General features: G+C 38.4%; 2 protein-coding genes across 2 annotated transcripts; both read left to right on the top strand.

The window, feature by feature from the left end:
- Positions 1 to 3,459: 3,459 nt before the first annotated feature.
- tmtops3a (teleost multiple tissue opsin 3a) lies at positions 3,460 to 9,689 on the top strand (the record flags this gene model as incomplete). The annotated part of the gene is made up of 4 exons (XM_082504462.1): positions 3,460 to 4,738; positions 5,314 to 5,642; positions 8,626 to 8,859; positions 9,477 to 9,689. Exons 1-4 carry the CDS (start codon positions 4,366 to 4,368, stop codon positions 9,687 to 9,689), a joined length of 1,149 nt encoding a protein of 382 aa, XP_082360588.1. The 5' UTR covers positions 3,460 to 4,365.
- A 2,014-nt stretch (positions 9,690 to 11,703) lies between these two features.
- cd40lg (CD40 ligand) lies at positions 11,704 to 13,287 on the top strand. The gene is made up of 4 exons (XM_082504471.1): positions 11,704 to 11,974; positions 12,319 to 12,346; positions 12,446 to 12,547; positions 12,650 to 13,287. The coding sequence occupies exons 1-4, from the start codon at positions 11,777 to 11,779 to the stop codon at positions 13,015 to 13,017; spliced, it is 696 nt and encodes a 231-aa protein (XP_082360597.1). The 5' UTR covers positions 11,704 to 11,776; the 3' UTR covers positions 13,018 to 13,287.
- Positions 13,288 to 14,383: the final 1,096 nt, after the last annotated feature.

Here is a 14,383-nt window from a genome sequence, read left to right as displayed (position 1 = left end):
AAGTTAAACCCACATTCAATACAAACGTAAATCTGCTGCTATTTTATTACTGAAGAGAGATCCACTCCTGTGTGAAGTCTGCAGAATAAGCGCCGAATTAGAGCTAAATCAGACTGCCTTTCACAATTCACTGTGTTCTTGAAATCATGTATCAGCAGAAAGTGTCAAAAAGAGATGAGTTTCACATTAATCTTCACAGCAGGGTAGTATGGCAGGAATCATCACATTTATAATAATGACATCTTTTTGTCACGGTGCACTGGAGTAGGATGGATGAGGATGTTTTAGTTTCTTACTTATTTTGTCATCCTATTGTGCGAATTTTGACTTTAAAAAAAGAACTTTTATATGCGTCATGTGTCATTTTCTGAGAGCTTTAATTTGACTTTTGACCATTTTCAGCGATAAGTTCAGCATTACTGCTGCCGTTTTACATCCGTTTCCATATAGACTAAATATGTTTCTTTGAAAACACTGTTATTTATATGCAGCACATGATAACTCTGAGTGGAATATGTTTAGTGTCAGCTCACCAACTGGTTTTTCTAATAGAGATGACAGTATATTTAACTGTTGACATTTTTCATGGTCACAGATGGAGGACGAGCTGTCTCCACATTATGAGGCTGGTCTAATGATGATGCTGAGTTATTATTAGTTTCTTTCCATCTGCTACTTCAATACAGCATGAATGGGTTACCAAATGGGCCTTCTGGGCACTGTTCCAACAGGCACAACCAGGTGCAGGTATTGGAGGATGAGGTAACTTTCAGGTGTCTGTACTCAGAGGTCTAACATCTTATAATTAAAGCTACTGGCCAACACCTTTATGTGACATTTAACATTCATAGAGCAGGAACATGTTGCAGCTATCACTAGAAAATAAGCACATAATAAACTTGTTTACGGCGGTTGAGCTGTAAAAGCAGCCTTACGGGGGTCTGTAGGCGAGCAAACCTGCCTGCTTATGGAAATTGATAGAATCACATTGGGTGGAAGCAAAGAATACTGTGTGAGCAGAACCAGCCGGTATTCACAACTTCCACGCATACTACTTTCAGCTCCAGGCAAAGTTTGTAAACCACATAGTAAGTATAAAGTATTGCATAATGACGACTTTTTTATTTTCACACTGTGTAACACCATTATAATGCTAAGCTTCTGTCAGTTGATTTCGATGTGTTCACTATACAGGTTTTTTTTCTAAATTTCAATATGCAAATGAAATTGATTTTTGACTGCATGAAATTAAAAATGTTTGGATAAATCCCATCTAAGCTACCACAAGGTGCAGTTAACTCTAAATGTACTTGTCTCTCTATAAAACAGCTTCCAGACCTGTTAATTGGCTGTGCATTGAGAGATACAACACACATTTGAGATGTGATATATTCATATGGAGTTACCTTAAATATAGTGGGTAATATGTAACATTTAAGAAATCAGGTTAGATTACTGACAGTTATAAAGAACTTAAGGTTTTATAAGCTTTAGATTTATATAAGATTTATATTTGTTTTGCAATATAAAACAGATGGGAAAATGTTCTACTGTAAAGATGTTGTTTGCTCACAATGCAGTATGGGGTATTTAAAGAACATATAGTTCATGTGAAAATTAAAAATATTGGTCTCCAACACTGACAAAATTCTGCAGTGTTTCAAGTCAATTACAGTGAAGTGTGCAAAGAGAATTCTTAAATGCTCACTTTCTTTTAAGACTGACAGTCTCTTAAAAACAAGAAGCAGGTGTGAAAAGAACTATAGAGGTTCAGATTGGAAGGGCTTCTTGTTAACAATTTAAGGATCTTTCTGGTATCTTTAAAAACACTGCAGAAAGAAGATTGGCAGCAGGTGTGAAGGGGGAAGAGCAGACAATTTGTGCCTCACCAGGGGGTCGGCGTGGATTCAGAAACCATGCAGGCTTGAAACCGTAATCCTCCTTTTTCTCTTGTATCGAGCATAATCAGGCCAATCTAAGGCCTATGTTTGGGGGCCGGTGTTGGTAAGGCAATTGGCTCTGAAGTGATTACTGCCCACTGAGCTTTCGACAAGCCCGTGATGCTGATTGCAGAGTTGCAGAGAAGAGGGGCATAAGGAGTTTACGGTTGCTGCATGCGAGCTAATGGAACCAGTGACCTGCAGCATTTGAGATTTACCCTGCGTGATGGTGGCTGAATGATATGTATCAGTCAGATGTCAGTTGTGATTTCACTTAGGTGTGCTGTTTTTTTTTTAACACTTGCAGCTCTCTTCTCAGCATGTAAACATGCACACTGTCACACACACACACCAGGCAGCATCAGATAAAAATGTTAATCATTGTATTTAACGCATTATTTTAATGTGTTTTGTCTGTTTATTAAAAAACACAGCGTGATTTTAAAATGCATGTTTATATTCAGGATGATCAGAGAATATACACTTCTACCTGTAAACCCACTGTTCAAACTAGTCCAGTGCATTATTGCACATTTTGGTATCGATCCAATACCGGGTAAATACATCGCCAGTATTGTCGATACTAATAATAATACCGATACTTTTATCTTATAAAGGCAACTTATGTAGGGGAGAGTGGTGTGTCATGACTTCCGAGATTAATCATCAATTTTCAAATTCTTAACAGTTTAATGATGACTAAATCACTGTTAACACAACAAAACAACCCTTTTCGTGTATTTTGAAACTGGGGTTTTTCGAGACCTTGAATGGAAATGTGGCTGTCTCTACAGGATCATTGGATCATTTCTGTTGTTTAAATTTATACAGGGTATAATTAAAATAACCTTACAAGGAACAAACGACTCATAAGAAAGAGGGACCGGAGAAACGGACCTGCACGAAGGCCAAGTATTGCATAAATAAGGATGATTTTGAACTGTGAATCCAGCAGAGCTTGTTTTGTGTAACCTAATAATATGTGTAGCTAGAAAGAAGCACAGGAGGTTTTCTTTAAAAACCATATACTGATGTTTTTGCACATTTCAGACCCCAGAACATATATAGATAGAATGACATACCAGATGTTTTGTATTGTTTTAAGTTTATTTCTGTACTTAGGTACCGGCTTTTGCTCGTTACCAGTTATTTCCTCTATAGAAATTATACACGAAGGTTCGTTATGTGCTTCTGAATCTCTCTGAACTGTTAAAAACAGCAAGATGGAGACAGATAACTCTCAGATCTCTTACTTACTCTTGGCACACTTTAACGCAACACAAGTTCCTTGTTCGGACCCCATGTGACTTCCCTAACCAATCAGAAGGCAGGAAATCCTAGCCTGAGGGAAATGAGGGAAAATCAACTTGGTAGATTCAATACACAATTATTAGTGTTTTGAAAGTGCACAAGTAAAAGTACAAACATTCGATAAGTAAACATATGAATGAAATGTAAATATAATTTGCTTTGTAAACATCATTAACACATTTGTTTATCAATTGAAATATACATTTATTTCTACACTTTACAGAAATATATGTTTTTAGTCATGTGATGCTTTTGAAAGCATTAAAACCATTAGCAACAGATTGCAACAAAAGACCTTTAAAAGCACACTTTTAAAAGAAAAATTATATAGTTTCAGGTCGATAGTAAATTCAAAGGATACTGTGAGGCACGGGATTACAGAGAGTCGGTGAGAGCATTTGACATCGATTAATGGGATTTAAATGGGGTGCGCTAGGATGGTCAGAAGGTATTATTGAACTGGTAAAGGAAGGTGCAAAAAGAAAATGCTGAACAAGTGTGAAACTTTCTTTGTGGCGACTTTCTGTGTGCCCTACAGTTTGCAGAAGTCTGGCACAGGAAGCAACAATGAATACGAAACGCACAGCTTAGCAAAATCGTGCAACAAAGTCTGGTTTCCTGGAGCGGAACGCCAAAGCAATTTATTCCAAGCTGTCCATAAAATTAGAACGTTATTTTGGACAATCATTTATATCCGCCATGAAAAACGATCAAACCCAATGGAAATACGGGTAATTACGCGAGTCTGAATCACGTTTCACAAGCTCAGCACAGCGTCCTAAAAGGCATTGTGATTGCGACTGGGGAGCTGTAACTTTGGGTGATTTATTCCATTTAAACAGGCAATGTTAACCAAAAGGGCTGATTATATTAAACTAGGGAGACTCTTAGAAAGAAAGAAAAAACAACAACAACAAACAGTCTGTGTGGCAGAGGGAGAGAATGGGGGTAGTTGCATATATTGGAGTGCAAGAATTGCACGTCTTAGGTCTCTTCACACTCTCATACTTGTGTTACACCAGCTCCCACTGCGCGTAAAGCTGCGGTCCACCGGGACTTTGTTATCTTGTGTGTGTCCAGCTGTTCGTCAGCCTTTATCTCCGGTGTCACTGCCATGGTCGACTGGAATTTCAGTACCACTGACAGCTCCCTCTCCAGCTCCAGCATCAATACAGACAAAGCGCTTTGGGGCTCCACGGTGCCCCACAGCCCCGGTGGGCTGAGCCGGACCGGCCATACGGTGGTGGCAGTATGCCTCGGCTTTATTTTAGTGGCAGGAATCCTCAGCAACTTTCTCATTCTGCTCATTTTCGCAAAGTTTCGGTCCCTCTGGACGCCCATCAATCTCATCCTGTTGAACATCAGCCTAAGTGACATTCTCGTGTGCGTTTTCGGGACACCGTTCAGTTTTGCTGCCAGCCTGCACGGGAGGTGGCTAATTGGAGAGTACGGCTGTAAGTGGTATGGATTTGCCAATTCCCTCTTTGGTGAGTAACTGCATGAGGAGTAGTATTTTTCCCTGTTTACCCTTTAAACTCAAATAATTATGACCGCGGTGTCTCGTTTCAGAAGTAGTGGGAGAGCAGAGTAAATGATGTCATTTATTCTAGAAACATAAAAATGTAATAAACTTAAATTAGAAGCACTTCAAACCTCTGAGTTTTAAGGCTTTCAAACGAAATTAATAATTACAGGGGGAAACAGATCTTTGTTAATTAGCTTGACTTTAATTAAGTTAAAGAACTCTATAGGAAAATACAGGAACACCTGTGTCTTAAGAAATACTTTCCCCCCTTTGCTGCTGGGGTTGCATTTACTTTCTCCTTTTTAAGTATAATATAAAATATATAATCTTTTATACAGCTGCTTTACATAAAGCCAATAACCTACTTTTCTCCACAATTATGGACAGTACCATCATTATAGACTCTACAACATGCAAAATGTGGCTTTATGAAGGGATCGTAAAAGCTTTAACCAGCCTGAGGTGCTGCAAGGGCAAGTGGCCTCTGATGATTAAATCTAAAGTACTCTTTTCATTTCTCCACTCCTGCTTCAACAGGGATTGTGTCCCTTGTGTCCTTGTCTCTTCTATCGTATGAGCGCTACACCACCGTTCTCCATTCCTCTCAGGTTGATGTCTCAGACTTCAGAAAGGCCTGGCTGTTTGTTGGAGGCTCTTGGTTCTACTCTCTCTTTTGGACATTGCCTCCCCTCCTCGGTTGGAGCAGCTATGGACCAGAGGGTCCTGGTACCACTTGCTCCGTCCAGTGGCACCTCCGCTCACCCTCCAGCATCTTGTATGTGTTGTGTCTCTTCATCTTCTGTCTGCTGCTGCCCCTTCTGCTCATGCTATATTCTTATGGAAGAATCCTGATGGCCATTAGGAGGGTGAGTTCAGAGATACATGAAGAGTTTCACCACATCTTTTGGGACGATCACACAAGACAAAGAGAAAACCATGCAACCACGTACAGTGCTACCATGTCATTTTTAGTTGTTTATTTATGTGTAAGTAAATCATAAGTCATCTGTATATTCATCAGAATTTTATGATTTATAAGATAACGAATCCGAAAGCAGATGGCAGAACAGAGTTCAAATTACATTCATCGAAATTTACACGAGTGTGAAATCTGCTTTTGCTTATGTCTACCACATTTTGTCTATTTTTTCACAGTAACTACCCTGAAGGACTAAGATCTTGAATACTGGAATTCTTGTGACATAAGGTCGGATTTTAGAGGTTAACAAGAGGCTGAGTTCTATTAAAATTTGATCATGGGTTTTTGAGGTAATTCCAAGGAAAATCAAGTTGGATAAGCTAGCAATTCATCAATGAGGAGAAAGAAGGGACCATGTATAAGGGGCAAGTGTTGGGTTGAATCTGTCTTTGTCTTTACTGTCTTAAGGACAGTAAAACCAAGCCCAGTTTATAGCGACCCATGCCTTTAGGTCACCGTATCACCATCTTTGTTATGGATACATATAGATAAATAACTGGTAATTAAGAGTTTCTTGTTAGTGTTGGGTTCTTCCCACTCCTTGCTTGTACTGCTTCTATCACCAAATGCTCTAGAAGGTTTTTGTAGATCATGGTACCAACTTGTTGCTATTGGATACCTGTCATTATATAAGCACTTCCGTTTTTTAAGCTTGATGCACCCAAGAGGCTGAGCAGAAAGCGGCTTTGCAGACTTGATCACTGTAGCAGCGAACTGGGGCTCAGCTGCATCAACTCAGAGCCCAACCATCAGCTATTTTTAGAGAGTTGGCAATCTGTCTGAGGAACCGTCTCCTGGCTTCTCAAAACTTGAACCAACAGATCAGAAAGAGAAGCGCCATATGCATCAGCACTGTCGGTGTGGGTCAAACCTGTGTCTTTTCTATATTCTTAACTAACAGCATCCCATTTAAAGAGCGAGAAGTCATGTTGCATCAACATATTTTATGTTGTAGTTCAGTCCCAAAGGAATGGAATTCAATTCATTTTTTTATATACAGAGACCAAGTTCATAACAATAGTTTCCTTATATATCAAGGTAAACAGAGTCATAGTGTCGGCATTAGAGGAAAAAACAACAACAACCTTCTGAGTATGAGCAAGCAAAAGTGACAAAGAAGAACTCAGGGTGAGATGATCATCTATTCCCACTGCATGAGAGGTAAGGGAAAGGAGAAGATAAAAGAGAAGCACATAGAGATACAAAGACAAATCAAACTGTGGCAGGCAGCAGGGAAAACCATTTCACCATCATAATCAGCAGGTAGCTCGATTTAGGAGAGAGAACGGAGAATAGAAGGTCAGTCATGCAGAAGTGACCACAGTTATTACATGAGGGAGGTTTGTTCAGACAGAGCAGTGAGGGCCATGATCTAATCCTATATAGCAAGAGGTGTAATTGAGTGTATGAGAGATAAGCAGTAATTTGACAGATGGGGTAGATTTTCTTTTCTGTGAGGCCTCTTTCACAAGCCAGACATGCTCATTTATTCATAAATCACCATGACAAGCATCACGGTGGTAATTTGATACGGAGGTGGGCACATGAAATCAATACTGACCGGTGAGATGCTGCTGTAACCACTTGCTTTATGATTTATCTGAAAAACAAAACAAAACAAAAACAAATGTGATGAAACGTATCTGGGCATGTAATGTGGTCATACTGCTTCTGACCAAGATCTAAAAACATGGCATCTGTTTTTAGCCCCTTCTGATTATCACACATCGGACATATTCTGCTGATCCAGCAGTTGTCATTATACCTAGAATCTGATTGATTTAGGATTTTTAAGACTAATACCTATACTGATATTTGGACATGTAACAATTTGGTATTCCAAAATTTCAGTCTTTTTTTTCTCTTTCAGACATACACAACACAAACAGGTTCCTCTAACATTTGCTGTATGTATTTATTTGCTCATTTATGCTTTGTCCACTATAGTGTTTGTGGCATTTTACACACACGTGCCAACAAGGAAGTTACAGAGCGCCCTGAGGTGGACAAACCATGCAACGTTAACACGCATAATGTGGTCAAAGCATCTCATAAAAAATATATTAAAAAGTTAAAAAATCATAGAAATTATAAATTTATATATTTATGATATCTCCCAAAACTATCTGTTGGGCTTCAACTATAGCTAAGGGTTAAATTGATACTATTTTTGAACAAATCAAACACATATAATTAATATTATATTATGATATTATGGGGATCATGGGATCCTCACTGATCCTCTTGAAGTCTGACCAATATACTGGAAACAAAGTATCCTTGATATCTTTTCATATGCATACTATTTTCTGAGTGTATTCATTTTGTTTTTATGAAATATCCTTTAAAATTGATATTTTAATTTTTGTGAGCAATACAACCATCACTTACAGCTCACTAACTTGCTGTGCGCTTTAAACTTCACTTCGCTGCTTTTAAGAAGTGGAGCTGGTTCAAGTAACGGTTCTTGTTGACTTGTTATTAATGTTTATATTATACCGTATATTTGGATTTTAAAAAAACACTTTCAGTGAAGATTTATTCTTCACTTGAGTAGGAAATCACCTGTGTACTGTCAACTCTTCATAATACCACATGAGGGCACCAAAGACACAGATTTTTAAATGCTACATACTGCAGCGCAAAGTGTGGATTTTAGTAATCAGTTGATAGATAGCTTATGTAAGCAAATTATTCACACAAAATAAAATGTGTTGGGACTGAAATAAAAGAGCATATGCAAGAGGCACGAAAAGCCTATTAGTGGACCTGAAAAAGCCTAAGATTCTTAGAGACACAAGCAAAACACATGAATTTTCTGGTGTCTTTACATCTATACCTCTTATTCTCCTTCTCTCTCACATCTCCAGGTGGGAAAGATCAATCTTCTGGCAGCTCAGCGCAGAGAACGCCACATTTCGCTGATGGTTTTCTCTATGGTGTCCTGCTACATGCTGTGCTGGATGCCCTATGGCATCGTGGCACTGATGGCCACCTTTGGTGGGTCGGGGCAGGTGACTCCCATCACTAGTGTGATTCCTTCCATCCTGGCCAAGTTCAGCACTGTTGTCAACCCTGTTATCTATGTTTTCTTCAACAAACAGGTGAGAGTGAGGACATAACTGATAGACTGATAGGACTGCTGAGAAATGTCTGTATTTCAAATATCACTGCATACAATATACTAAAAGTATCTTGTCTAGACCAGTTTGTTATAAAAATGGAGTGGCATTGTGTCACTGACACAGTTGAACACAATAGTTTTAACTGCAGTTCAGTTTCTGCAGCACCCAAGATGATATATGTTTTCAGTGTTTCTAATGAGACTCCTGAAGAGAATCTTTTTAAGATATTAAATTCAGAACCATTAATTGAAAAGCATTTTCGTTACTACTTTTTTATTTCAATGCCATGATTCTGATTATCCCATAATAGATAACATAGATAATACAGGGGTGTCATTTATTGTAAAGTAGGTCGATCCTTTGTCAAACTGATTATATGACGATGTTGCACGAACTTACACAATACTTCATTTTAGGGTCTAGTTTTCAAGGGTTAAATGTAAACCGTGGTTAAATGTATCCTAAATATAATGAACTGAACTTTCCAGGGAGATTTACCAGTGTTAAACTGAGCGCTCGACATGTCCTTTGATCTGCAAATCACTACTTATTGCGACTGACCATTCTATTCCATTCTCCACTATACTTTTGCACAGTTTTATAGATGTGTTTTGGCCTTCATGAAGTGCAAAGGAGAACCTGAGATTGTACAAGGAGAAGAGCACCGAACTCCGAGGACACAGTTGTCAGAATATTTCCATGTCCATAGGAAAGCTTCCCTCAGCTCCCCACAAGTCCAGATCCCCAGCGGCCCCAGAAACACTGTGCTCTGCAGCCGACATGTAGTTTATGTTCACTACACTCCATAAAAAAGTTGTTTTTTTCAAATGACTGACTGAGAGTATTAAAATACCTTGTTGATATTAGAAGTCAGAGGAGAATGGTCAGACTGCTTTAAGGTGATAGGAAGGTACCAGTAACCATCATTACAACAAAAGAAAGTAGAAGAGCATCTGTAAATGCACAGCACATTGGACCTTACAGCAGATTGACTTCAGCAGTAGAAGATCACACAAGGTGCCACTGCTGTCATCTAAGAAGAGGAAACTAAGGCTACAGAACTGTACAACAGAAGATTGGAAAAATCTTGTCATCTGGTCTGATGAGTCTCGATTTCTGCTGCGACATTCAGTTGACGGAGTCATAATTTAGCAAAAACAGCAAACACATGGATCAATCCTGTGCTGGTGAAATAGTGATGTGGGAGATATTTTCTTGGCGTAATTCGGGATCAGCTGAGCAGGCTGCGCCTCAAATAACTGAAGCACTTCGATAGTAAAAGGAGGTCTAACCTGGTCCTAGCAGTGTATATGAGTGCATGAGTGAATGAATGTCTTTAAAATTTTACACAAAATAAAATCATATTCCAATTTTCTTCAGTTTTTCCTCCGGACCGTTGACACACAAAAAACATGTGAAGACTCTGTACTGACATCATTTTAAAGTTAAAAATATTTTTTGAACCACTAGAGGAGGCAGTGGGCCGTTGTAAAGGATTTCTAAAACATTGAACACATTTCTTGTTTAGACAGCTGCATAAAAATAATCGTAACACTTTGTAGATGGTATATTACTGTATATTATTATTATTATTATTTTAAGTTTTTTTTTTAAATTGCAGTCTTTTTATGAAATAAAGATCCAGCTTTTATCAAGAAACACTTGTACTGCGCACACTGGCAAATTTAACCTCCCCCTGATATTATTCACATTTACATGAGTCCAAAATGGAAAATAATTAGTGTGTATAAAACTGTGATAAAAGTCCCTGGGTAACTTTAACTCATATTAGGCTTTTAATCACGATCACTTATTGTAGTTGGTGTAAAAACTCTTTATTGTATATTTCCAGCCACTTGTTTTGGAGATGAAACATTCACTGTCTAATAGCGACTTACACAGGGACACGCTGCACTGTGCTGTATGCAGAACTCTGTAAGCAACTGTATGAACCCCACATTAAACAGTTTTCACTTTAGCTTAACCAACATGTGTGGGCTAAAAAAAAAAAAAAAAGAGTCAATGGTTGGTCTCATTCCAGACAAATCCGCTACCACAACTAAGCACATTTCACTTATCCTGCGGTCGTTAACAGTGTTGTATATCTAAATGGACACGCCATGGTGTGAACTGTAGCCAGTAAACTCTCAACAGATTAGACTAAGTTTGAGTTTGGTCTGTGCATTCAGTTCGTCAACATGAATTAAAGTTAGGTTGAGGTTAAAAATTAACCAAAATTAACCACGATGATCCTGTGGTTACACAGCTAACTTTAATCTTTACTCCGGTGAACAATAGCACTAGTCTTTTGAAGGAGTAGCTCAGTATACATAATGCCTTAGATATAGTGTTACGTTTGTCTGCTTCTGACATTTAGGCTGACCAGATAATTTCCAGATATAGTCTGCGAGAAAGATGTGAAAATAAATGGTGTGAAAATACTACTGAACTCTTAATATAGATCTTTGTGTCTCTGTGTGACTATGTGTGTGTGCCATGTGATATACAAGTACTTTAAAATACCTTTTAATGTTATAACAGCTTATATACAAAATTGAAACAGTTTATGGGGATTTGGTTTTGTGGGCCAAAAAAGTGAAAGTAGTGCCAGCTAAGTGCACAGGTTCACATAACAATCACATTACAATGTGCAGCATTATAGACATGCTATAGCTGACACAAAGGAAAATGCAGTGAGGGTTTTTTTTTTTTAAACCAACATGCACACCACATGTATTCACCAAGTGACATTGCAAAGACATCTGCATGTCAAAGTACTGAGACCTTCCAGGAAGTAGTCAGACATAAACTCAGATGCTTGAGAGAGGAGCAGTTCAAAAGCGCATGGGATGTCACGGACGTCAGGCCTCTGCAGCTGTCACCGCTCCGCTCTATCATGATCAACACTTACCAGACCAGCCTGGCTCCACCACCGGTGCCTCCACGCAGCAGGTCCCAGCCGGTCCTCATCCCAGCTTCACTTCCATCGCAGGGCCACAACAAGGTTCTCGTCCGGTTCTTGGTTGGCGTAGTGGCGCTGCATTTATTGCTTTCACTTGCAGGATTCTTCTACCTGTACTACCATGAACATATGGTAAATCATTTTTTTTCTCATTCACTTTGGACCCATTGTATAAAACTGACAGCTTAAACAAAACCAAAATTAACAGTTAAACTCAAAATTCTGTTTTCTTCTTATTACATTTTAACATGACTATATACTAAAATAATTCAGCTTTATTTTAAAACAGGGAAGTTAAGTATGCAGAATTGGTTAGATCTTTTGGTTCACACATTTTTTATGCTGTGTGTAGTTTTACCTGGCTAATTTGACTGCATTTAAAAGATAGGAAATGCTGGCGAGGTGTGCTTATGAAAACCTCCCTTCAGTAAGTTCTTTTACCCATTTCTGATGTTCTACTTTTTTCTTCCCTACAGGAAAAACATTTCTCAGCAGAAGATAGAGGTATATTCAGTTCAATCAATAAATTTTATATATTAAATAGAAAATAAAAAGATGTAATGGCATTAATTTCTTTAAAAATTTGTTCTCTCTTTTTCTAAGATGGATTGCCCTCATCTCAAAAGCAGGAAATGGACAAACAGGACACCTTCTATAAAGCCTTAGCACGCATGGCAGTTAAGCGAGCTGAAGGAAAGAAAACACGTAAGAATATTACCCATTTTTTTCTTTCAAATAAAAAAATGCAGTGACAAGTTATCAAAAATCTATTAATGAGTGTTTAATTAAACTTCTTTATCTCTCCAGCGGGTTGTCTTCAGTGGGACACGATGCACTCTGTTCTTAGAGGCATCAACTATTATGAACAGATTTGGCTGACTATTCCAGAGACTGGTTTTTACTACGTCTACTCCAGAGTGACCTTCTCCAAGGGCGATTCTACGATCCCACTAGCCAGCAAGGTCAAGCTGAGGAAGAACGAGGCAGATGAAAGTGAGGATGTAATGAAGGCCTACTGCTACCTGGAGAGCACAAAGAATCCTCACATGTGCACAGCCGCTCAGGGAGATCTGATCCTACTGGAGAAAGGAAACCAACTGAGTCTCTGGGTACAAGACCTCTCACTGGTGGACTATGAAGAAGGCGCAACAAGCTTTGGGATATACAAACTATAAGACTCATACATGGACACATGAATAGAAAAAAGCTGAAGAATGGGATCTCGTGGATTTATCTACAAAAACACTTTTGAATTGGCTGGCTCAAACATCTTCGTGGATTAGTTTGGATTTGAGAGACATAATTTATTACACCAGATATTTTTTTTTTAGTTATTTTTGTTTTTGTATTGATTAGTAAAATGTTGTATTTATTGATGTAAATAGATTGTGAAATGAAACTAATATTTAATCTGAAACATTTATACTCTTCTCAGTTTTTCTTGCATCAACCTCACATCAGGAACGAGTTACATTTAAAGGACACGCACACATTACACTGAAACATCCAGACTAATGAACCACAGGCTTAGTGGTTTAAAGATGAAGGTGCCGAGGTTCTACGTGTATGAGTTACATTATCCCACCATGAGGTATATTTTCAAAACATTTTAAGTGGTCATAAGGAAACACCTTCGGGAATAAGTCCTAAAAACTGAATTTCCTTAATGTAATGATGGTTACTTTAACAGGTGTAAAAACACCAAGATTCATCACCAGTAAAACCCCTGATGCTTATCATGTTCTAGGTTAGTGTGCACCACTATGGTTTTCAATTTCTAGGACACAAACAAACCACAAAGAGAAGCTGCAGTTTCTCACATCGCCAAATGGGACCACTTAAGGTACAGGCTACCCACCAATTTCAGTGGTAAGAGAGGAAGCAAAGGACCGGTGGTTTAAGCAGAATTTCCAGTCTGCTGCATATTTATCATTTAAATTACCCCCCATGCAGCCAGTAGTTATTTTGATAAATGGGGTATGAACCTTCAGACTCTCAAAACATGCGGTGTACAATTCAAAAATCCAAAGTTCCCCACTTCAGTTTGAAATACAGTAATTCTTAAGGAAAACCATTAAATATAAAATACAGTTCAGACCATCCAAAGACCATTTAGCTTTTAGAGTTCAAACCTGAAGACTATTGCTCTCCAGTTCCGGGTGATTTTACTCTAACCTGTCTGGTGACTACGGTTTTTTTTTTTTTTTTGTTTGGTTTTTTCAACTGTAACCTGTCTAGTGTAAGTTCTTTTTTTAATACTGTAAATGATGAGTAATATAAAATTCTACCAAACACCCTCAACACCTTAGACATAACAAAACCTACCACATTGTCACTGTCACAGTGGAGTACAAGAGCATGGAAAGTGTGAATCTCTATGGAGGTGTACAAAGTTGCAGAGGAGGTACATTCTTAGAGAATGTCATCTATTCTAGTCACTCATTCCATCCTGTTTCTCACTACCGCATCTGAGCAACATGCACACTCCTGAACCACACACATGATGAACACAGCATGGAAAAGCCTCTCTCTGTGGATTTC

This window comes from Aulonocara stuartgranti, assembly GCF_965226115.1.
Source record: "Aulonocara stuartgranti genome assembly, chromosome: 2".
In the NCBI taxonomy this organism is placed as follows: domain Eukaryota; kingdom Metazoa; phylum Chordata; class Actinopteri; order Cichliformes; family Cichlidae; genus Aulonocara; species Aulonocara stuartgranti.
This window is presented reverse-complemented; position numbering and strand designations above follow the sequence as displayed.